A 25,657-nucleotide genomic window follows, 5' to 3' on the forward strand; every position below is an offset into this window, starting at 1 on the left:
CTCAAATCTTAGTGGTTTCACACATACACACAAAATGACTTTCTTGATTATGTAGTAGTTTGGTGCAAGTGCTCAGTCAGAAGCCTTACAAATCTTGAGAATCCACCATCCCTGATGCCCTTGGGTTCTCTGCTGGCCCTTTTCTGCATTTGACTGGCCAATGGGAATGAGAGAAGAAGATTGCTCAGGAGGTTTTCTTCTTGGCCATGCCTGATCATGGCACACATCACTTCCCAGACCACTAACTGAACTCAGTCTCAGGGCCACACACACTCCTGGGACTCTGGGGCAAATGGTCCCACTGTGTGTCCAGTGGGGGGGAGGGGAACAGATTTTGGTGCCTGCCCAGCAGTGTCTGCCGTAGCAAGCATTTCAGAGCCCCTGGATCAAGAGACCCTTGTCTGTCTGCAGCACGTTCCAGAGTAAAGGAATCACACTGATTACTGCTGTTTTGACTTCACAGACAAACTCATGTGATCAGAATCTAAATTACTGCCTTGAAATCATTGAACAAGTTGCCAGAGTGCAGGGACAGCTCTTTGGAATCCTCACTATTGCAGCCCAAGAAGGTGAGAAAGGCCCATACTTTCCCGTCCCCCTCTCTCTTCTAGTCCCTTTCCATTGTTGGTGTTTGCTGACTGAACTGGTGTGCACTTCGCTTTCTCTCTCTGACCTTGTGCGTGTTTTCTTAGGAGGACATAATGATGGTGTGGAAACAATCAAGTCTCGCCTTTTGCCTTGGCTGGAGGCTTCTTTTACTGCTGCTTCCATGGGAAAACCTGTTGACAGCAGGGTCCCCTCTCTACAGGTAGGAATGCTAAAGAATGACCCTTGACTTCCTGAAACAATGCCATACAACGGAAATTTCTGAGATAATGAGAAAACTTAGGAAAAGAGTGTCATAATTTGGGATTACTGCTTTCCATGGGAGAGTGTCAATTCCAATAGCTGGAGACCAGACTAGAATAGAATATGGGCCTTGCTTCATGCATCAGTATCATTATGTCTGGGTAAATACAACACCAGTATATGAGTTTGTTTTCCAGGACCACAACACAATACCTGAGATTGGATAAAATATAAATAAAAGAGTTTGATTTAGCTCCTAAGTTCTGAAGGCTGAAAGTCCAAATAGCACAATGCTGACTCTAGAGGCACCTCCTAGAGGGGACATATGGCAGGAGCATATGTGGGAGATAGAGATCAAATAGAGACAGGAATCCAGCATGTGAAGAAGCAGGTCAGGATTGCTCTTTTATAGCAACCATTTCCAAAAACTACATCAGTTCCTTCCGCGGACAGTGCTCAATGACCTAAAAGCCATTTAAGGTGCCACACCCCCTCTCACCTTGCCATACTGGGGACCAGCCTTCCAACATACGCACCCTTGGAGGACACAATCAAACCATCTTCAAAACACAGTGATCACCAGCTTTACTTTTAAATGTTTAAATGGATAAACACGAATCCCTTTCTAAAACTGAAGCCTTTCGAGCAGACTGTTTTAATGCAGGGGTCTTAACTAGACAGAATCCCTGCTTGGAGATCTAGGGCCAGGAAATCTGTCCTGCTCCCATGGCCCTTGGTAGGGTCTGAACATTTATGTCTCAGTTTCCTTCTTTGACTGAATTAGGACAATGATTTTACTGACCTAATAATGGGGTCATTGTGAGAATGAAATGTCAATAAACATGAAAAAACCCTTGCAGAGGTGTGGTGTGTGGTTAAGACTTTAATAGCTATCAGTTGTCATCACTCAGTAATTTTTCTCCCTGAGGATTTTTAAATGCTTCTCAAATTTTTACTCCCTGTGGGTATTACATCCGGTTGTAGAGACATCGGATGATGCTTTAAAAGATTTTTTAATCTATTTTTTGTAAATCAAAGTGTAATTTATGTACAGTGAAATCCCAGGTCAGTGAGTTTTGACAAATCCCTTACTGAGAGATGAAGCATTTCCATCACTCCAGAGTGTTTCTTGTGCCACTCCAGGGCAACCACTCTTCTGGTTTCTATGACTCCAGATCAGTTTTGTCTGCTCTAGAACTTGATGCAAACGGAAGCACACATTATGTGTTCTTCTGTGTCTTGACTTTTTTTTTTTTTTTTTTTTTGCTCAGCGCAGTGTTTTGCAATCTATGTCATTTTGTGTATTCAGACTAATTTTTATTTTTTTGTTATCTTTTCAGGACACATTTGAAAGGGAGAGACTTAAAGGGAGTAGTCCTCGGGACCTTAAAGGGAGGAGTAGTCCCCGGGACCTTAAAGCGAGTAGTCCTCGAGACCTTAGAGCAAGTAGTCCTCGGGACCTACAACAACTAGACTCTGACTTGAACTCAACCCGTAACCAACTCAACCAGGTTAAAGACGAGTAAGAGGAATGCAAGTTATCTATCTTCAAAAAGAATTGTTTTCAATTTAACTCTGTTTAAATTTGAAGGAGAATAATGGCTTATGTGAAATGTGGGCATTTGTAAATAAGTAACATGATTTGTGCAAGTTGGGAGTCAATGTCTGAGTTTGGGGACAAGATACCAATCTGGTCTGTGATCCCTGGTCCCTCGCCTCCATCTGCTGAGCTATTCCTCCTCTGCAGGTCCAGAATCAGCTCAGAGTTATAAATAAGTAAAGATTGTAGATGAAAAATCTATCCTTGGGAGGAAAGATTTTTTTGAAAAAGATAATAGAAGGGGAAGAGTTAAAGAGGATGAAAGATCAGCTAATGAGGAAAAAGAAGAGAATAAAAGACAAAGCAGCTATACTAATGTTCTTTTCAGGGCCTATTGATGCCTGATGGGAGAGAGTTAGAGTTTTAAAAAATAAGATTTTTGAAATAATTCTTAGGTATAATAATATATTTTAAAAAGTTAATGGCAGGCAACAACAGAAGTCAGAGGCAGGCTCTGGGCAGTCAGGGTAGCAAGCACAGGGAATCACTGCAAAGAAAATTGCAAGTTTGGATTTGTTCTTGAGGAAGATAGACAAATATGCATGAAATTGCCTTTGACAGAACTTAACAAAAGTCTGTTAATAAGGTCTTTCCACTCCCACAGTATCGCTCCATTGCTTCCGGGAAGGGAAAGGAAGTCTGTTTTAACCAATTAAGTCTGTGATGAAATAGTTGTAGCCCTCTGCATTGTTCTCATGAGATGTCCAGTCTTCTCTCCCAAATGAAGATATCCCTATTGATTTAGTTTTACTTGATTATAAAAGTAGTACTAATTTCCTCATCAAATGTATACAAGTACCAAAAATGTAAAGATGAAAATAACTGTTACCTCACCTGTGTCAACATGTTGGTATATTTGGCTCCAGACATTTTTCTATGTACTTATGCCTCTACATGCACCTGTGCATTTTTCCACTTGGAATCATAGTCAGCGAGCAGGAGTACAACTGCAGAAGTCAAACTGTACAGCTGAGCTGTAACATGCAGGGAACATGATTTCTCTGAATCTCTATTTATTTCAACCCATGTCAGCTGATCTTTATATTTGCCTCATCTAGGTCTTTCCTGGTTAAGCATAGTCACTTTTGTGAAAACTTCAGTTAATAGTGAGAACTTCTATTCAGAGGTAGTTCCCCCCCCCCCCATAGAGCTTCCCCTCCCCTTATCCTTCCTTAGATTGGCATCTAGGGAAAGGATGCTTAGATAGTCACCTGGTGCTACAAATAAGATCTTTTGCTTGTGTACTGTATTCTCAGCCTTAGTGGACTTGGCACTAGTGTCTTGTGCTGAGGGGTCCTGAGTTGTGCTTTCTCTGCTTAGGTTTCCAGGAATAAGAGCCCCTCTAGTATTGAAGCCCCTCTAGTTGTGAAGCAGGATTTCAATACTTTGCTGGTTCTTTTTTATTTTTGGCACTGGGATTGAACCCAGGGGTGATTAACCTCTGAGCTATCCTCAGTCCTTTTGTCATATTTTATTTAGAGATAGGGTCTCACTGAGTTGCTTATGGTCTCGCTAAATTGCTGGCTTTGAACTTGTGATCTATTTGCCTTAGCCTCCTGAGCCGCTGGGATTTCAGGTGTGGACCACTGTGCTCAACCCACCTGTAGTTCTTATTCTATGTTTTTACTTAAGGTTAACCCAAATGTAAGTCTGTTCCCAAAATTATATGGTAAGCGGCTCCCTCTTCCCTCTCCGATTCTGGCTTCCTTTTCTTCAGTTCCCCAGATGGCCCTTTGCAAGCAGTGTGTCCCAGAGCTGTCTTCTCAAACAGAAGTCTTTGCTGGGTGGGGTCTTACTCCTGAGATGCCCTCAAGCCATCTTTCCTATTGTCCTGATGCAAAATACTTGGTGGCTTCTGTTTCTCCTCCTCCTCCTCCTCCTCTTCCTTCTTATTCTGAGATGGGTGTCTCTCTGTACTGCCCAGGATAGCCTCACTTATTATTCTCCTGCCTCAGAATCCCAAGTAGCTGAGATTACAAGGATGGGCTTCTGCACCCAGATTCTTTTCTCAAAGGCATTAATCTCTTTGGCAACCATACTCTTGTTGGATGCAACTTTAAATGTGCTTTATTTTGGGACAAACTCCAAGTTTTATATCTTTCCACACTGATTTTTGCTTTTGATTCTCCCTGTGAATCTGGCTAAAAGCAGCCAGCAATACCCCTACCACTGCCTATATGCTGTGTTGCCTTGAAATTTCCTGCACCACATTAATTAATCCATCACCTTTAAACTCAACTTCCCATAAAGTCTCAGCATGAGCAAAGTGTAGACAAATTCTTTGCCAGAACTGAAACACCCTAGAGTCCTCATTTCCATCTGAAACTTCATGAGCGTAGTCTTTACTCTTCACATTCCTATCAGCATTGTTGTTTTGAGCTTCCACCAGAATCATTCATGAAGTTCTCTTTATGGCATTCTAAGCTTTTTCCAGTCTGCTTCTCCAAATTGATCCAAACTCCTCCTGCAAATGAATTCCAAAGGCCCCTGAACCACACGGTCATGTTTAATCATAGCAACTGCCTCACTTCTCAGTAGCAATTTTCCATTTTAGTCAGATTTCCATCTCTCTGACAAAATATCTGATGGAAACAACTTAAAGGTGGAAAGATTTAATTTGGTTCATGGTTTCAATCCTTGGCCACTTTGCCCCTGTCCTTTTGGACTTGTGGTGAGGCTGAATATCATGGCAGGGAACATGGGAAGCAGAGCTGCTCACATTATGGCAGTCAGGAAGCAAAAAAAGAGAGAGAGGGAGAAAAGGGATCAGGGTCCATATATAATCTTCACTGCTCCAATGACCTGTTTCCTCCAACTAGGCCCAACTTCCCCATCATCTGGGGACCAAGACATCAACACACAAGCTTTGGCTAGGTGGGGAGGGGGGACACTTAAGATCCAAACCACAGCAGAATCCCAGGTCTCATTTCCCACTCTTCTTTCACCTGTGTTGTCTTAGCCTCAGGATTACTGTGGTGAAAGAGTTTGCCTGTTCCAGGGAGGCAGATCAGAGAAGTCAGGGACCCATGATATCTCATGGTTCCCAGGGCAACTTCACTGAGAACCACTGATCTTTGTCCATGGTCATCCATCCCACTTCCACTTATTTTTAAATTTAGATAGGCCTAAAAAAAGGGAGTATATTACTATGATTTGCTTACAATGAAGAGAATCCTTGAAACTAACAACAAAAACTCAGGAAAATTGTGCACAATAAGCGGCAGACATCAGAAGCAGAAAGACCTGAAATACTTGTAGACTGATGTGATTGTGGAGGACTTTTGTAGTGGGCAATCAGCTTTTCATATTATGAAGTTTGGGAAAAATAAGGCAAATGCAGCTCTACAGTGCAAAGCAACAGGAATAGGTATTGGTATATTGAAGAAAAATGGAGATTTTATAGAGAGACAACCTGGGGATTGGGTATAAATAGAGTAGATGAATTAGGAAGAGGCGAAGGAGGAATTGAATGAGTTCCTTCATCCTTTACATTTTAACATTAATAGTTATCACACAGTCTTTAAAGTAGCTCTGACCTTCCTTTGTGTTTGACCTTGAGCTAAGGGTGCTGGCATGTTTTTGTGTCCATGTCCACCATAATATCTGCAATATTATCTGATTGAGTGCAGATGTCTTATAATTTGATTTTGTTTTCATTGAATTTATATCATATGACAAAGGTCTCCAAGAGAACCTAGGCCTTGATTTGGAAAGTCTGCTGATTTTAGAAAATCTGTCTTTAGTTACTGATTTCTCTTACAGTCTTGCTGAAACGGGAAAGTCTCTCGAAGAAACCAAGAACAGATCTGCCATATCCCTTTTGGCTGCAGAGGAGGAAATAAATCAGCTAAAAAAGCAGTAAGAAAAATGATAGGATTATTGCAGCCTGCCGATTAATCATTGACTCAAGTTTTTTTTGATGCTCTATTACAGTATGAAAAAATATTATTCATAATTAGAGAGAAAAGGCAGAACATTTTTAGTAATATTTGATATATTTTTCTTATTACAAAAATGTTACCTAAGGCTCAGTGGTAGAGTGCTCACTTAGGATGCTTGTGGGTCCTGGGTTCAATCCCAATACCACAAAAAGAAAACAAAAATATTACTTATGTGATATAGGCTAAAGTCTCTGAAGTACAACATAATATGAAGACATCTAAAAACCCTCTCATAATCCTAGTGCCAGTAACTGTCCATTTGATGTTCCTTATGATTAACAGTGCAGAATACAGAATAAAGTATATAAGTATATATTTTTGATCCCATTGTTTTCCTCTATCACCATGAAAAAATGATTGCAGAACTTAGTTTCAAATACATTCATCATTTCCATCATTTGGATATTTCCTTCATGTTGAATATTAACTTAGATGTGGATTTTCAACATTGGAAAACAATACTGGGATAATTTTGTGGAAAATCTGAGCTTAAATTTCATATTATTACCTAAAGATCAATTTCTAGAAGGGAACAAATCAACATGCGGATCCTTTAAGGTTATATGTTTCTTGGTGTTAGTTTTGATTTCCAAGTGGGAAGTGTTTTACTCACTTAGACTTACAGACATACACTCAAACTCACACTTTCTGATGGTTTTCACATTCTAGTTGTTCTCCTTTCTTCAGGAACACACATATCTCTTAGTTTAGAAGCTGTTCTGTTTTCCACTTCTCGCTTCTCCCTCATCATCATTTTAATCTCTTATTTCCTATTTGGTACACGTTCGCAAGTTCATTGATCATATCGCTCATTCGTCTCCATAGTTCTGAATCTGTTGTCTGCTGTTTCTGGTGTAGCTTTTAACCCTATTACCTTTATTCACTTCTCCTTCATCCTTCTGAATCTTACTTCTCACCTTCTCATCTTGCACTATTGTCATGATCATCACAGCATGTTCTTCTATGGATTTTGCTTCTGTTTTGTGGAAGCCACATCTCTTTGGATCTTCAGGAGGGTGCCAGTTTTATTTCTAAAGACTTTTTGTTGGTTTGTTTCCGTACTCCATTATTTTCATAGTTTTGTACTTCTAGATAGTCTTGTGAATACCATTCAATTTCCACTGAAGTCCACCCCTCCAACTCTTTTTTTTTTTTTTGAGGTACTGGGGAGTGAACCCAGAGCCTCATGTTTGCTAGGCAAGTGCTCTACCACTGAGCAACACCTTCAGCCCTGGACTAGGATTTGAAGGTCAGGTGTTTCCAGAATTTCATAGAATGGAGACCAGTGTGGAACAGCATGAGTATAGGTCTACTCTACTTCTCTTAGAGGCCCTGCATGAGCATTCTTTCTTTGGGGACCTTTTACCATGTAAGCTGCAGATGGGGACTAACCCCCAGATACTGGCAATTCTGCTCTTTGCTCATATGTGTTTGTTCATGTGTATTTCCATCTCACCTTTCCAATGCAAAATGGCAGGCTGATGTTAGGTATGCCAGTTGTTGCTTATTGCCCTCCCTCCCTCTCTCTCTCTCTCTCCCTCCCTTCTTTCTCTTCATTTCCTTTTCCCTTTCCTTCCTTTCCTCTGTTTAATCTTTTCCCTTCCCTCCCCACCCTGTTCTCTCTGCTCTTCAGGCTTAAATCTCTTCAAGCCCAGGAGGATGCTCGCCATAGGAACTCAGAACCTAGGCGTACAGACCAGAGCAGAGAACAGAGCAGAGACCAGATCAGACCTGAGCACCGCAGTTCCTTCAAGAGGGGCTCAGAGAGAAGGAGCTCTGATCAGAGGAACTCGGAGCCACGCTCTGAGCAGAGGAACTCGGAGCCACGGACCTTGGAGCAGAGGTGCGCAGAGCAGCGGAACTTAGAGCAGCGGTGCGCAGAGCTGCGGAGCTTAGAGCAGCAGCGGAGCTTGGAGCAGCGGTGCGCAGAGCAGCGGAACGCAGAGGTGATCTCTGACTATGAGAAACAGCTCCGAAACCTGAAGGATGAGATTGCTGTCTTGTCTGCTGAAAAAGCTGGTCTTCAAGGAAGGTCTGACAAATTCTCATTGATCTTTTCATTTGGCTTTTTTTTTTTTTTCCTCTCTGAGCTAGTAGTAAAAGTGCGAAGTTGGTGGAGTTGGGGACTACAATGACCCTGTAAACCCAAACTGCAACAATTTGGGAAGCTTTGTCTTATAAGGGGATCATTTTCTTTCTGCACTCTTCCAGAGAGAGAAAACAACTCCTGGATTGCTAGTAATTTCCCTTCAATGGGGAAATATGGGGAGGGTGGTTGTTTACTTGGAACCAGGCTGTGTGCGCTGGTCAGGTGAGAGGTGCCTGAGTTGAAAGGATGTTCATGATGTAGGGGTTCTTTTCTCTGAGGTCTAGGACTCTTCTCTCCAGGGACAGCAGTCTGCATGGTATTTTTTTCTTAAAATTTTAAAAAATTTGTTCTTTTTAGATATACGTGACAGTAGAGTGTATTTTTTAATATTTATTTTTTTAGTTGTAGTTGGACACAATACATTTGTTTTATTTATTTATTTTTATGTGGTGCTGAGGATTGAACCCAGGGCCTCATACATGCTAGATGAGCACTCTGCCACTGAGGGAGTATAACTTATCCTAATTAGGATCCCATTCTTGTGGTTATACATGATGTGGTGTTTCACTGGTTGTGTATTCATATATGAACATAGGAAAGTGATGTCTGATTTCATTCTACTGTCTTTCCTATTCCCATCCTTCCTCCCTTCCCTTCATTCCTCTTTGTCTAATCCAATGAACTTCGATTCTTTCCTTCCCTACCTTTATTGTGTGTTAGCATCTGCATATCAGAGAGAAATTCTGCCTTTGGTTTTGGGGGACTGGCTCATTTCACTTAGCATAATAATCTCCAGTTCCATCCATTTGCCAGCAAATGCCATAATTTCATTCTTCTTTATGGCTGAGTAATATTCCATTGTGTGTGTGTGTGTATGTATGTATATATATATATGTAATATTTTCTTTATCCATCTGTTGAAGGGCATGGTATTTTTTTTCCCTATGTCACATGATGGGTGGTGTGTATAGGTTAAGTATTATGAAATCCTTTTCCACTAAAGGGCAGGTGTGTTGAGGTGGGTCATTAAGACAGTGTGAGATGAAGACACAGAAGCATGTTGATTTTGGGAGTCTCCTCATCACTTTTATTTTTTCTACCCCCTCTGCTCCAGGCTCCCAGCATGCTCTAATTCAGGCTATTGAAACATCATCCTTGCCTGTACCCATTTCCCTAAATGACTCCCTCTGTGCTGTCCTGGTGCTGATGTGTACTTGCTCCCTGGAACCTGTTCCTTTCTGCCATGGTAGGGGCATCTTCACCCTGGAAATTAGCAAACATAAGGCCTTCTCCACCCCTTCCGATAGCCTGCCAGTCAACACTGACAGCATTGTACAGTTTCTCATGTAAAACGTCCCTTTCCTGGGGCCATGTCCTCTGGATTAGCTGGTTGATTATTTCACTTCCTATTGGGTAGCAATCCAGATTGTCCCACAATGCTCGAGCGATGTGCTCCTGTGGTGTGTTAGTATTCCAGGGTCAGAGTCAGAAACACCCACCTCTGACTTCTCCTCTTGAACTCTGGCTCTTGCTAGCTGTGTTCCTTGAGGATGGTCCTTTAGTTTTTTAAAGCTTCAAGTTCCTTATGTGTAAAATGGCCAAGAAGCAGAGCTGGCCTCACAGGGTTGTTTCAAGGATAGACGTGCCACACTAAGGGGAGTGCTTTATAAATCCCAACTCACTAGGCAGATATGGAATATTTCTTCCAGTAATTTCTTAGTTGGGGTGGCCTTTGAGACTGGGGGGAAGGTCATTCCAGAGAGCCACTTGACCTCCCTTGGAGGGTTGGGTGTGTCATTTGCAGTTGATGTGGGGAGAAGAACCGGGAACAAGCAGAGGCCAGGGACTCAGCGTGTCCCACCTGATTCCTCCTCCTCCACAGGGCACCCAGGAGCCGGTCTCCTAGCCCTGGCCCACGCAGCCGCAGCCACAGCCGCAGCCACAGCCACAGCCGGAGCCACAGCCGGAGCCACAGCCGGAACCACAGCCGGAGCCAGAGCCACAGCCGCAGCCAGAGCCGCAGCCGCAGCCACAGCCTCAGCCACAGCCCCAGCCACAGCCCCAGCCGGAGCAGGTCCAACAGCCCCAACAACAAAATCGCCAAGATCAGAAGCACGTCCCCAAACGGTGGTTCCAAAATGTCCAATGTGGCACGCAAAGCTGCTCTCCTGTCCCGATTCAGCGACGCCTATTCCCAGGCCCGCCTGGATGCCCAGTGCTTGCTGCGGCGCTGCATCGACAAAGCAGAGACAGTGCAGCGGATCATCTACATCGCCACTGTGGTAGGTGACACTCTGGTGGCCAGACTTGAGCTGTCCTGGGTGCAGTGCGGGGAGACATTTAGATAAAGTGAATGGTACAACTTTAAAGGGACTTGTGCATCTTGAGGTCACTGAATGGGGGCATTCCGGTCTCCCCTTCTGTCCCTTCCCTCTCCTTCACTCCTTCCTTTCTCCCTCACTTCCTCCCTCTCTCCCTCCCTTGTTTCATTACAAATATTCCGGGGTGAATTCCTTTTCACGACAATAACTGTTCATATGCATTTATTAGTATTGACCGATTTGTTGAAGAAGTGTCTTTTCAATGGGTATATACTAAGTTGATTAGCACTGTAAATCAACTTTGTCTAATATGATCATAGGAGCACGCACGCACACACACCCTCTCTCTCTCTATATATATAGAGAGAGAGAGAGAGAGAGAATCAATCACTGCAAATGACTGTTGCTTCATTCATTTACTTCAGGTCTAAACATCAGAAGTTGCAATTGTGTCAACTCTTCATTTATTTAATGAAGAGTAGTTAATGAAACTGCTAATACACCAGCTTGCTTGAGTAGGGCAGATTAAAAACCTATAGTCCTTGGTTTCCAAAGTAAATACATTTGTTCAATGGGTTGTTCAATGCCATACTGAGATACTAAGGGTCTATTATGAGAATAATTAGATATAAAAAAGAAAATGTTGCTATGACAGCAGAATTGTCCAGAATCCTGTCTATTCATTTATATCAGAGGTCAGTACACTATGGCCTGTGGACTATACCTGGGCCTGGCTTGTATTTCTATGAGAAATACTGCCCCAAAACTAAGAATGTAAGAATGATTTTTACATTTTTACATTTTTAAAGAATTGTAAGGGAAAAAATGTGAGAGACTGTAGGTAGTTTGAAAAACCTAAAAGATTTGTCTCCTCATACAAAAATTTTTTACCAACCCTGGTTTTTATAATTAAGAATCACTGAGTTGGTTATAGCTGTGCAAACATAGAGGCTGGGTCTCTTTTTTGTAACTGAGTTTTCCCTGGGCCTACTATATAAAAGGTATTTAGAAAGATTTATTGAATTAACATGTAACAGGAAATATGCATGACAGTGTGCTTATGTAGGGAATGAACTCTAGACTGATAGTTTTCTCTCATTCTCGGCCAGTGATATGCTATTGTAGTGGGCTCATGGTAGAGGACCTCTGTCCTTAAATCTGTACTATCCTGCTTCACTGCACTCAGAAAGACCAGAACAGTGGCTAATGCTTGCAATTAGTGAATGTGGGCTGTTATGTATCTACTTGCATGCTTTTCAAAATTGAGAGATGTTATTTTCTATCATATTAAAAACATTTCCATCAACTGTGTTCAGTTATCTGAAGTCTAATATGATGTGGACTTTGTTATTCTCTTGAATTCATTTTTTTGAACTTATTTACCCTCCTCCTCTTATTAGATAATAAATGTGCTGTGTTTTCACATGCAGGAGGCATTTCACGTGGCGAAAATGGCATTCAGACACTTCAAGATCCGGGTGAGGAAGACATTAACACCAAATTATGGAGGGTCGAATGACTTTGAGAATGCTGTCTCCGAATATATCATTTGCCATCTTGATCTGTATGATTCCGTTAGCAGTGTTAACGTAAGTGTTGGGTCTCTTGTTAGAACTGGCTTGTGGTTGATGACATTTGCAATGGAGATTCATAATTCAGGAACTCGTTAGCATTTGTATTGCTTCCAGTTAACAGAAGAAGGAACAGCATTCAGTTAGTCTTGTAGCACTAGTCACTTCTATTTTTTTCTTAGAAATTTTATGGAAAAAAATGTCCTGAGCTTCAGAGTTCTGTTCTTCAAGTGGGGCCCTAAGATTGGGAGGTAGAATATCATAGTTCTTAAGAGGAAGGGATTTGGTAAGTAAGGATGGATTTGCATACTGACCCTGCCACTTGACTGCGCCATGTGATATTACATGTTTACATAACCTTTCAGGGCTTAGATTTTCTAACCTTTAAATGGAAACAACAATGATTATTACCCCACAGAGTCATTGAGAGGATTTAATGAAAGAAAGCGGATCGTTTGCTTAGCACAAGACTTTGCACATAGTAAACACTCAATAAAAGCAAGCTATTTTAATTATTCTTATGGATTAGGAATACGTCAGACTTCTGTGTTGGCACCTTATACACTTACACAGCAAAGAAAAATAAGAAAATAATTTAAGAATCCATGGACCATTTTCCCTCTTAAATTTTGGGCCTTCAGCATGTCATTTGTGCTCTGTGTATCTTTCCTCCTTCCTTATCAAAGAGTGACAACATCCTTCTTTATGTAGCACCTATACTGTTTTTCTGGCTTATTTTCACTGAAACCCTCCTTTCCCATCCCCCATTGGGACTAGCTGATGTTAGAGTCCTCAGGGTGTCAGAGTGTCTTGTCACAGGTTGGCCACCAGATAATGCCATTTTTTTTTTTTTTTTGGTTTTGTTTTTCAGGATGTGATCCGTGCCATGAATGTCAACCCCAAGATCTCGTTCCCCCCTGAAGTTGACTTTTGCCTTCTCAGTGACTTTATCCAGGAGATTTGCTGCATCGCCTTTGCCATGCAGTCCTTAGAGCCACCCCTTGACATTGCCTTTGGGGCGGATGGAGAAGTTTTTAATGACACCAAGTAAGAGACACAGGAGCAGAAGCTAAGGGATCCCCCTTAATAACTGCCTTGCTTCTGTTCCTGGGAACAGTGCCGGGGAGGGGACTCCAGTGTATGTGTGTGTTGGTGGGGGGACGGGTAGACCCTCTGCTCTCCAGGGCCTGCTGTGGACTTCTCTGTATTTCTGAGCAGGCCCTTCCTGGGTTCATTCTCCACCAAACAGACTGGGCTTTGGGGAGAACTAAGGGTACCTGGAACCTGTCTGGAACATTTTAAAAGAAAGGTGCTCTATAAATGCAAATGTGTATTATTTTTTATTGGCTTTTATTGAATTATTTAGGCTAGGTTCCTCAAAGTACAGTGTGCAGTGTGCAGATCACTCAAGGTGCTTGTGCAAAACGCACATTCCTGTGCCACATTCCATGATACGCTGTTTCATGCTGCCCGTCTGTGGTGGAGCTTAGGAAGCTGCAGTTTAAAAAGTACCCAGTGTGCTTTGTGCACACTAAAGTTTGAGAGGATGCACTGTATTCTTATCTAGAATCAGATTTCTAAATTTTACATGACAGATATTCTCTTTATAAATTAAAAGATATTAAATTAATTTTAAACATTTATCGAGATTTGATGAAATTTTAGCTATAACTGGAGATTAATCTGGGAAGAGGCCAAGAACACTGATTCTGTCTTGGGCTGCCCGGGTTCAAATCTCAGCTCCACTTCCTGTTGGCTGAGTAGTCCTAGGCATGCTACTCCGTTTTCCCGTTCCTTAATGTCTTCTCTGTCAAAGGGGGAAATAATGATGCCTATTCCCTAGGAATAGAAGGATAGCTGAGGTCACTGCTGGCATGCTCAGGAAATATCAGCTCTGGGTGTTGTTGGAGTCACGGAGTCGGGGGGAAGGGGCTACCCAGGACTCTTGAAAGCATGTTGTTGAGGGAGACCACATACCTTTTGGGGGCTTAGGCAAATCACACCAGTGATTGGGCTTTCTGGTTGCCTTACAGCACAGCTTTTATCTGTTTCTAGTTTCTTTTAGGTCACCGATCCCAGCATGCCTCCACTCATGGAAGAACATGACATCACAGGTGGATCTTTCTGGTTCATTTACAGAGCATATATCATCATGGTCATGCACCTTCCTTTATTCCACTCTCCTTTGGAGGACAGACAGTAACACTCAAACTTTCACCCATTTTAGTTTGTAGAATTTGCCCATTTCCCAGACCGGTCTGCCCTCCCAGTCACAGGCCTTTAACCAGAGGCACCTCCTGCCTTTTTTGCTGGATGGCTGTCCAGTTAAAATCAGGATTCTGAACAAAGATTGGCTTTGTTTCTACCTTCAGCTCTCTGAATCCGCCAGGGTCTCCATCTGCAGATTCAACCAACCAGGGAATCATAGTTCATGCTCTGCTGAGTATTCATTTTAATGAAAGTGTCTGCAATTAAATATAGGCGAGTTTGAACTACCAGTGGAGTGGGTTAACAAACGTACAGCCATTTTTCTTTATTTTCCTCATATTTAGCCTTAAAATATTGTTCACACATTTTGAGGGCAACTAAAACCTGCTATTTTATTTCCTCTCATGTTGAGACTAAACCATGTTTCCTTTATTTGTTCAGTTAAATTCTCTTTAGACTCAGTTGCAGGACCTCATATACATTAACCTTTAGTTTATCGTATTAGAGCCAACTTATTTTTGTGGCCTCCTTGATCTATTTTTGTATAATCATCATCTGTTTTTCATTTCCTATCCTCCCCATCTTTGATCATGTTTCTGTTTGTACAAGTTGTTGGTAAATGTGTTGATGTATAGGATTAAAAGAGAACCTTTAATATCTTCAGTCAGGTTCTTGTTGATCCATTCATTATTCTTTGGATAGGATCATGGAACCAGTTTCCAGGCCACCTGCAGAAGTAAACCATCCACCTGTATTTCTTTTACTTTGTCCACAGAGACAGCATGGAGAATCTTATAGGAAGCCTATGGGACTTCAGGTAGTCTCATTTCCCTGTCTTGCGAATCTTACAATCCTGAGCAGAGAAGGAATAAGATTAGTCTCCAGGACTTGCTCTAAGTGACTTCCTGACAGGTCCTAGTTATCATTGGTTTCTATTTTAAGAGCCTGCAGCCATCTCTTTAATAACAGGATTGGGATCCATATTTACCTAGATCTAAGCATAATCAAAAAAGAAACTTCACACGCAAGGTTTCCCCCGATGCTATATAATTGCTTAACTTCTTTTTTCTGTTCTTTTGTGTTTACTGTAGGTACCGCCGTAGCTATGACTCGGATTTCACCGCTCCTTTGGTCTATTACCACGTATGGCCTGCTCTCATGGAGAATGACTGCGTCATTATGAAGGGAGAAGCTGTCACCAGGAGAGGGGCTTTTGTACGGTGGCCTTGCATAATGACAGTTCATCCCCAGTGTTTGATTCACAAGTTCGAGAATATTTATAAACCCAAAGATTCTATAGAAGAAGTTGATGAAGAGTTGTTTGATAAGATTTCATAAAAAGGAGAAGAAGATGGCCTTAGAAAAGCAGATTGTTTTTATTTATTCTTCCATCATTCTGCATTATTCCCTGGCAGTAAATTTTTTATTGCTCTATTTATAAGATGGAACTAGTCAAATTTGCCTCTTCTTAGAGGGATTATGATATTTTAAGGGAAAACCCTTGAAATCGTCTTGTTTGGAGGCTTTCTATAATCCTAAGCATTTGAAAGTGATTAATGAACTTTCAGGAATTAATTTGACAATTTTTTACTGCTAAGTCTTCATTTTGGGAAACTATGTGCCATTTTTCTCTCCTTGGTATGACATGTAGAAAGGGGAGGGATGGAGAAAAAGGAGTCAGGGAAGAGGAACAGATCAGTTTTGGAAGATTGCTTTCTATATTCAGGGCTATACAAGTGCTAAACATATTAAATAATTTAACAGACTTCATAAGGGAATCCTGGGTGTCTAATTGTGTGAGCATGTGTGTGTTGTAGGAGGACCGGGTGCTGCAACTGGTGGCCACAGGTTCTGGGTTGTACATAGTTCATGGGATACAGTGTTGAACCTGGCCTTACCTAAAAGGGTTAATTCTAAAGGGAAACCCCTTGATCCAGAGCAAAACCATCATCTGGGTGGTCTCTGATTCGATTCTCTTTGAACTGGGCAATAGGGGAAGTGCCTGCCTCAGGCAGCATATAGTGAAGGGGAGGGGTGTATTTTATTTTCAAAGAACTTAGGAAAATGGTTTGTGTAGCTTAAAAAAAATCCCATTGTGGTGGATTATATCTTAATAAAATGTTTTGTGCTCTGAGAGTGGAGCTCATCAAAACTGGGTTTTGTTGATCTGACAGCTACATAAGCTCTACAATGATCTTATGAGAGCATAAAGTGTGCTTCCTGACCTCCAATACTGCCTCTTAAACACTCCGCTGCACTGCAGTTTGGCAGGGAGAGAGAGAGGAAGCAGCCACTGTACTCATATTCTCCACCAGTTTTCTTTATCTATCTTCCTTCTCTCACATCAACTATATCACCAACACTTGCCCAAGCTTAAACCTCAAAATCAAAAGATTTTGATTCCCCAAAAGGAAAAACTTGGAAAAGAAAAGGGTCGAGTTGAAAGAGAAATCTTAAGAAGGGATTTTACTTGTAGGATAAAATCGTTGTATTATTATTGAAACAATAAAAACAGCATATGGTGTAATATGTGCAATCAGATAAATTGGAGATACAGTTCTGGTCTTCATTCATTTACAGTTAGAGAGTCAATGTGCAACAGTGGTGTTTCATTCAGTGATATTTATTCAGTACTTATCTATGATCTGAGCAATGGACTTAAATGCTAGGGGATTTGGCAATGAATAAAATAGACATAATCCCTGCCCACCTGGAGCTTATTTTCTCCAACACTTGCAAACTTAAACGGGGTTTCTAATAGTTTACTCTAAGAAATTTAAAAAAAAATCTAGTACCAAGAATCTGAATAACCCCAAGTTCATTTTAGCGTGATTTTATTTGAAAAATTATTGCCAAATATTGGGCAGTCATAGGAAATAAAAAGAATGTAGCCCATACTGGTGACCAGTCATGGGCAAGGATAATCCTGTTGGTAAACCTCTCGTTTCACGGGATATGCATGTTGTTTGAAGCCATGTCAGTTTTTGCACATTCTTTTGTACATTCTTAATTACTTACTTCTCTCTCTCTGTCTCTCTGTCTGTCTCTCTCTTTTTTTTAGTGGAATTCAGTGAGAGCTGTGAGTCGGTGTCGAAGCAGGAGTTTAAGTCCCATTTGCCCCCGTAACCGCATTGGTTTAAGCACGGTACTTATCTGTCTAATCATTTTTACACAAAATGCCTACAGCCCACGTTTTCCTTGCTTCAGCAGTCTCTTTGGTGATTGTAAGTCTATCATAGGTATAAAGAGAGCTTGTTGCAATATCACTAACCCTAAAGTGTTTTTTATATTACTGTGGGCTAAGGAGTTTTACCATTCTAGAGTGAAGGAAGAGGAGGGTGGGTTTTTTTTTAATTTTTATTTTTTTGGTATTTTTAATTAGTTCAAGCAATAATAGACTTTCCTTACTTAGTAGTTTTATTATCTCTGATGTTAGCCATTAGATATCAGATAGCTTTCTGAAAAGAGAAGGAGATGCCTTGGTCAACTGATCTGGTCACAGGTCCCTGGTTCCTCTCACAATTACTGTGTGAGTTTGGGGAAATGGTTCATTTCCAATCCAAATCCAAATGGATCTGGATTTCATTACTTTATTGAAGGTATTTATTTGTCCCCAATTTCATAGTAGGAAAAATTCGTTTCTTTGTATATTGATTCTTGGAAGCATTACTAACACTTTCATCAAGATAAAAAAAAAAAAACAGAAAAACATCTCTGAAAATTTTGAAGATAGCATCCCTAGAAACATTATTACAACTCACCACTGTACATTTATTCAACAAATAATATTTAGTCAAGACTGGAGAAAGACATGTATATGTTAGAGAGGCTAACAATCATCTATTCCTTCAAACAGCATTTGTTTACATGTATGTTCAGCCTTGTTTTAGAAGAGAGCGGAGGAGCAGAACCACACTTGATAATGTTAGACGTCTCTGAAGTGTTCTTTAACATAGCAGGTGCAGCCCCAAAGGGGCAAGATCTCCTTGGCAACAAAACAAAACAAAACACAGCTAACAAGAGTCACCTTTCTCTTTTTAAATTATTTTGTAAAAATTTTAATTTGTTATATATGACAACAGAATGCATTACAATTCATATTATACATATAGAGCACAGTATCTCCGGTTGTACACCAAGTAGAGTCACATCTTCATATCTCCATACATGTAACCTAGTGAAATGATGACCATCACATTTCACTGTCTTTCCTACCCTCATCCTCCCTCCCATCCTCCTCCTCTTTTCTCGTTTGCCCTATCTAGAGTTCATCTAATCCTCCCATCCCCCCTACAGCATATTATGGATCAGCATTCTTAAATCAGAGAAATCATTCATCATTTGGTTTTTGGGGATTGGCTAATTTCACTTAGCAATATATTCTCCAGCTCCATCCACTTACTTGCAAATGTCATGATTTTATTCTCTTTTATTGCTGAATAGTATTCCATTGTGTATATATACCACATTTTCTTTATCCATTCATCTACTGAAGGGCATCTAGGTTGCTTCCACAGTTTAGCTATTGTGAATTGTGCTTCTATAAACATCGATGTGGCTGTGTTCCTGTAGTATGCTGTTTTTAAGTCCTTTGGGTATAGACCGAGGACTGGGATAACTGGGTCAAATGGTGGTTCCATTCCCAGTGTTCCAAGGAATCTCCATACTGCTTTCCATATTGGCTGCACCAATTTGCAGTCCCATCAGCAACATAAGGTTGTGCCTTTTCCCCCATATCCGTGCCAACACTTATTGTTGTTTGTCTTCATAATAGCTGCTATTCTGACTGGAGTGAGATGAAATCTTAGAGTAGTTTTGATTTGCATTTCTCTAATTGCTAGTGATGATATTGAAATTAAATTTATTGAAATTAAAGATGAGATTTTAAAGGCAGGGTTTTGGAGACATGAGATGACTTATTAAGGCTATGTAATAGACAATTATATCATTATTTTAGATTTCATTGATTATTATAATTATTATTTTCTGAAAAGCATTCATTTCAATATGGCCATTGAACCCAGTTTGTAACATTTTTTTCATATATTTGTTGGTTGATTGTATAACCTTTTCTGAGAAGTGTCGTTCAGTTCCTTGGCCCATTTATTGATTGGATTATTTGTTTTTTTGGTGTTAAGACTTTTGAGTTCTTTATACATTCTAGAGATTAGTGCTCTATCTGATGTGCATATGGTAAGAATTTGTTCCCAATTAGTAGGCTTTCCATTCACCTCACTGATGATTTCTTTTGCTGAGAAGAAGCTTTTTAGTTTGAATCCATCATTTATTGATTCTTGATATTAATTCTTGGGATATACAGGAGTCTTATTAAGGAAGTTGGGGCCTAATACAACATGATGGAGAGTTGGGTCTACTTTTTCTTCTAATAGATGCAGTATCTCTGGTTTAATTCCTAGGTCCTTGTTCCACTTTGATTTGAGTTTAGTGCATAGTGAGAGATAGGGGTTTAATTTCATTTTGTTGCATGTGGATTTCTAATTTTCCCAGCACCACTTGTTGAAGAGGCTGTATTTTCTCCAATGTACATTTTGGGCACCTTTGTCGAATATAAGATAACTGTAATTATGTGGATTGGTCTCTTGTGTCCTCTATTCTGTACCATTGGTCTACAAGTGTATTTTGATGCCAATACTATGCTGTTTTTGTTACTATTGCTCTGTAGTTTCGTTTTTTTTAAATAGTTTTTTTTAGTTGTAGATGGACACAATACCTTTATTTTATTTATTTATTTTTATGTGGTGCTGAGGATTGAACCCAGTGTCTCACATGTGCTAGATAAGCGTTCTTCCACTGAGCCACAATCCAGCCCAGACTAACCTTTCCTAAGGAGTTTAGCAAGCATCTTGTTTCTGCAGCTGGCTCCTTCTCAAACATTCCTTCTGTAACTGATAGATGTCAGATTTTGGAGGGACACAAAAACAACTAAGCATGATTAGTCTTTCCCTGAAAGGACCCCCATATAGGAAGATCAATATAATTTAAACAAATTAACTGAATGTAATCCAGTCTATGAAGCGGTACAGTCTGTAAAACAAAGGCCATGATAGTAAAATAAATAAATAAATAAATAAATAAAAGAGCTCTTTGGGGAGCTCTTTGGCTCTTTTAGAATGAGTAGAATTTCAATGGGCTGAGAATTGGGGAAAATATTCAGGGGAGGAAAATGGCCTAAGAATGGTGGGGAGGTGGAAGAGGCATGCATCTGTGTAATTTTGCTCTTGAGGATTTTAATATAACTTGATTACCTGTATTTCTGATTAAGTATTTAAAAAAGACATGCATGTAATGGACTGATAATAAAAGGAAAATAGTGAGAGCATTATACTGGGATAATCATAGTCTTCCCATTCCAAGAGGAAACTGTATATTAGAGGAAAGTAATGTTAGACATGTCTTGTGTGACAGCTGGGGCAGACTGTCACTCTAGACTCTGATTAGACATTTCATCCATGGACAGTGTCCTCCGTGATGAGCCCTAGACACGTCTAAACCTTCTGTTTCTTATTTTTGCTAAAGGGAACAAAGTAATTTGAACTTTAGACAAGGGAGTTAGAATGTATTCTCAAAGGTGAGACTTCTGCCAACATTCCTTCTTTTTCCATCAGCCTCTCTCTACAACAAAACTGGGTATATCTGCAAAATAAAATGTAAATATTTTTGGTTAGTCTGGCTTTTTGGCTTATTTGAGGTCATCCAGAACAGACTCTATCTTCCTTAGCAATCTATTTATTTAAAGTGTTGGACAACTCAGGGCAGGAATGATGCTTGCAGGCAGCGTCAGCTGAGAGTAACAGTGGTAGCTTCTGCTTATTGAAATTAAAGATGAGATTTTAAAGGCAGGGTTTTGGAGACATGAGACGACTTATTAAGGCTATATAATAGACAATTATATCATTATTTTAGATTTCATTGATTATTATAATTATTATTTTCTGAAAAGCATTAATTTCAATATGGCCATTGAACCCAGTTTGTAATTAATACTATAATTTAAACCAAATTGAGTGCCCATTTAGTTCAAGAAACATAAAAGGACTCACAGTGGTCAGCCTCAGGGGAGAAATCATAGTTCTAAAGGGCCTCGGAGCAACTAATTTGTTAGTTTTAGGGGGGAAAAAAAGAACATGTCAAAAGGGTTCATCCTTTGAGCTCTTTCTACTGTATGGTTCACATTACACTTTGTCTTATTTTTCAGATATCTCGAAGTCGGAGTCCTTCTCCAATAAGATGTACATTGCCAAGTAAGCAGGATAGTTAAGACGGATTGAGTTTTCTGCTTTTGAATACTCTTCCTAGTACTCAGCTTTGTGCAGCACCATGAGTGTTTGGCTCTTTAGAGAATATCCCTTCCCTTCCTATCATCCATTTCTGGGTCCTCTCACTGATGGGACCCATGCCGGTCCCTGGAGTTAGACAGGAAGAGCCTCTAGTTGAGGGGTTTAATTGCTGTAAACCTAGATCAATCACCCCTTTTACGTTTATATACTTCCAAAAGAAAACTCTAAGGATCTGGCCGTAGTGATGAACTGTTTGTTTTTCTCCACAGGGTTTTAAAACCACCACCACGGTTGGTCCTATGCCACCGCATGTAGTGCATCATTGCAGCCACCTTTCCCCTGGGCCTCCTGCTGCCTGCCTTGTCCGCCTCTGACTTCAATTAGCATGATGTGAACTGGCATTCTGTGTATCCCTCTACACACAGAGTTAAATGTTTTGGCTTAGCGCATCTGTAATTTTAGATATATTGCATTTTATTTTATTTTATAGATACAAATTCCATTAATTTCATAAAAAAAACGATTGCATAGGCATTTAGGATCATATTCATTTGAAGCAAAGTCCATTACAAAGATTCAGGATTTCCATCTTGAAAATACTAGGTTCTTTTATAGCAACTATATGAACAAGAGTGCAAAGTCTTTAACATGCTGAATCCAAAAGAAAGGGCATTTTAGCTTACAGGTTGATCATACATGTTATAATTGTTAGTATCAGCTTTTAACCTGAAAAAAAAAATGGGTGCTCTAATTGCATTTTAAGGTTTGGAAGACAACACCAATCATATTAGTAGCAGTGATGTCAGATTAAGTGTAACCTGTAATAATTTAAAAGTATGTCACTTTGTTGGTTTGCTTTTCTGTTTTTGCTTTGAGAGTTACCCATTTTGGCTTTGTGGAGTACCAAATGTGGAAGTCACTTAGTTGAGAGGTTTCTTGCTTCATAAACACAGAGCAGTAATTTGATTAGATGCAGCTTTGAGATAAATGTTGATCACCTTGCATTATCTACTTAGAAATGTCTTAAACAGTTTAAATGCACATGTTAAATATACAAGTTACCTATGGGACCTGTTCATTACCTATTCCACCTCCTATAAACTCCAACTGACTAAAAATACTAGAACTTAAGAAGTAAAACTCAGGGCATCATTTATCTATTTTAAATTGGGCTTTTCTCATTGACTTGTTCACTGTGAAGTACTCTTGAAAGTTCACATTCAAGACAATAAGGAACTGTGATTTCTCTAGAAGCATGATGTTCTTTCTGCCCTGCCTCCTCTTCTCAATCCACCCTGACACCTGAGCCCTCACCATTGACTGCAGTTTCCATATACCTTTTAGAGAGAAATTTTGAATTGGACACATCTTAGTTTGCTGAAGTTCAGTACCTGATGCTTTTCAGATGGGCAGAACAAAAAAACTTCTCTAGAGCATCTTGACACCCTGTCCTGGGGGTGGGGGGATTTCCTTAGTCTCTTTTCTTTGAGTCCAATGGCCACTGGATCTCTCTTGAGGTGTGAGTTTAATTTTCTCTCTTTGTGCATTTATGCCATCACCTTTTTGAGATCTCGTGGTGTGTTGGAAGGAGCACTAGGTGTCCCCTAGGTAGCTCCTAGAATCCCTCCGGTCATTAGCTTGCTTTGTGGGCTTGAGCAAGTGATGTCATCTCTCTGAACCTCAGTTTCATTGTAGAGTGAGAGTGCTGGATGAAATTAGAGCTTTTTTTAACCCTGTCAGGCTCAATCCCTCTTTTATAGCAAATATTTTATTCTGGATATCCTGAGATGAAAGCCAAAGTTAATATAATCCATGTATACATAGAATTTTTACGTTGAATATAGTACCCCAAACTGTAAAATAAAACAGAGGGAAAGCAAACCAAATTTAATAAAATGTCTTTAAAAATTTAAAAAGAATGGGTATAGTTACCCTGGAAGATAAGGTGTTTGATGCTTTTATGCAATATCTGCCTGTGGAATCCCTAGCTACAGCTGCAGATTGATGTGTGTTGTGTTGGCAACAGAAGATGTATCTAATGTTGTCATTAGATACAACTTTCTGAAGTGGAAGGGTCATATTAAAAGGTACAATTAGTTGGCTTGCTTGGTAATATTTTGAACAACAACAACAACAAAATAGTCTTGCTTGACTTACACAGCAAATTTCACTCCTGGACAATTTATTGTATATTAAAACCATGCAATTAGTTACTTTGTGTTATGTGTTGAAAAGTTTATTTTTTCTAAAGTCTAAGCAATGAGAATGCCTATGTGCCATAATTTCTTTTCAGGAGACAGATGTATACTCTAATTTGGAAAAAAGTCACATAACTCAATTATTTGCTTTTGGTCCTGTCTGGCCACTTTCCATTTCTCAAGTTTCTGATTTGAACTCTAACTACAGAGGGAAAGTGGAATAGTCTAGAATCATTTTTGGAAAGAATTCGTGAAACCAAAGGAAGCTGATCTGGACTTATTTCATCTGGGTATGTGACTTAACTTAGAAACACTGAAAATGAAAAAAAAAATTTTTTTTTTTACCCTGGGTAAATGTTAGTTTCTATATTATTGGTTTAACATCTAATAATAAAATCAATAAAAATGCTTTTTGTAATTGTCAGTTCTTTGCAATGAACTCCTCTCAGGTTGCAGGTTAGTGATGTCCTTTACCATCTCCAATCTGTGAGATCTTGTTTTAGTCAGCTTTTTTGCTGCTATGACTAAAAAGACCCAACCAGAACAATTGTAGAGGAGAAAAAATTTATTTGGGGGCTCAAGGTTTCAAAGGTCTCAGTTCCACAGACAGCAGGCTCCATTCCTTGGGGCTTGAGATGAGGCAGAACATCATGGCAGAAGAGTGTGTCAGAAGGAAGCAGCTCACATGATGATCAGAAGAGAGAGAGAGAGAGAGAGAGAGAGAGAGAGAGAGAGAGAGAGAGGGAGAGAGAGTCCATTCACCAAAATATTTGCCCCAAAGGCACACCCCCAATGACCTCCTCCAGCCACCTGATCTGCCTTCAGTTCCCACCAAGTTAATCCCATCGGGGGTTAATCCACTGATTGGGTTAAGGCTCTCATAACCCAAGCATTTCACCTCTGAATATTCTTGTACTGTCTCACACATGAGCTTTTGGGGAACACCTCACATCCAAACTATAACAGGCCTGAACCATGACCATATTCATTCAGAAAATAATTGACTGCACCCTGCTCTGAGGTTGACCTCTGGATTACTGCAATTCCATACCATACCTTAATTGCTAATTTACTATTCTTCACAGATCCTTCTCACTCTCCAGACTCTTTTTCCGTGTTCATAAGTTTTCATTTAAATTGCTTCAGTTTCCCCCCACAACACCTCGGTGTGGCTTCAACCTCACAGAGATGGAACCTGTTCATCCAACACACTGCATTCTTGTTTCAGTCTCTTGTTTAAGAATAAGATTCAATCTGTTTTATTTTGTTCCTTCATGTCATATGGTGATCTTAATTTGATTTGTTCATCTACTTACTCATACGCTTACTGAATACCTCCTGTGTGTTAAGGATGTAGGAATGGACAAAGTGCTGGTTTTTATGGAGTTTAATGTCCTGTCCATGTGCATGCCACGATGATTTTCTTGTCATAGGGAGTAAGTATGAGGGGGGCAAGAAATGGCTTCAAGAATCCAGCAAATGCAAATGGGAAATATTACACAATTGAAGGATTCAAAAACATTAATTCATCAAGCAAAGATCTCAACAGAAAAACTTACCAAAATGAAGAGTATAAGAATAC

At 40.1% G+C, this 25,657-nt stretch overlaps 1 protein-coding gene across 2 annotated transcripts in view; it reads left to right on the forward strand.

Annotated features, from left to right (window-relative positions):
* The window catches only part of Spata18 (spermatogenesis associated 18), a 36,989-nt gene extending 12,506 nt beyond the window's left edge, over nucleotides 1-24,483 (forward strand). Inside the window, exons 2-13 of one of the 2 annotated variants that reach the window (XM_040292425.2) lie at nucleotides 464-569; nucleotides 693-808; nucleotides 2,190-2,371; nucleotides 6,212-6,307; nucleotides 8,024-8,422; nucleotides 10,362-10,761; nucleotides 12,231-12,389; nucleotides 13,243-13,418; nucleotides 15,671-15,794; nucleotides 17,641-17,724; nucleotides 21,796-21,841; nucleotides 22,147-24,483. In XM_040292425.2, coding sequence (XP_040148359.1) covers nucleotides 464-569; nucleotides 693-808; nucleotides 2,190-2,371; nucleotides 6,212-6,307; nucleotides 8,024-8,422; nucleotides 10,362-10,761; nucleotides 12,231-12,389; nucleotides 13,243-13,418; nucleotides 15,671-15,794; nucleotides 17,641-17,724; nucleotides 21,796-21,841; nucleotides 22,147-22,154 — 1,896 coding nt within the window. In that variant the 3' untranslated portion in view covers nucleotides 22,155-24,483. The remainder of the gene's footprint in view (nucleotides 1-463; nucleotides 570-692; nucleotides 809-2,189; nucleotides 2,372-6,211; nucleotides 6,308-8,023; nucleotides 8,423-10,361; nucleotides 10,762-12,230; nucleotides 12,390-13,242; nucleotides 13,419-15,670; nucleotides 15,795-17,640; nucleotides 17,725-21,795; nucleotides 21,842-22,146) is intronic. The other variant, XM_040292426.2, reaches the window with a different exon arrangement.
* The last annotated feature ends 1,174 nt before the right edge of the window (nucleotides 24,484-25,657 follow it).

The sequence above is a fragment of the Ictidomys tridecemlineatus genome, chromosome 9 (genome assembly GCF_052094955.1).
Source record: "Ictidomys tridecemlineatus isolate mIctTri1 chromosome 9, mIctTri1.hap1, whole genome shotgun sequence".
NCBI classification, from domain to species: domain Eukaryota; kingdom Metazoa; phylum Chordata; class Mammalia; order Rodentia; family Sciuridae; genus Ictidomys; species Ictidomys tridecemlineatus.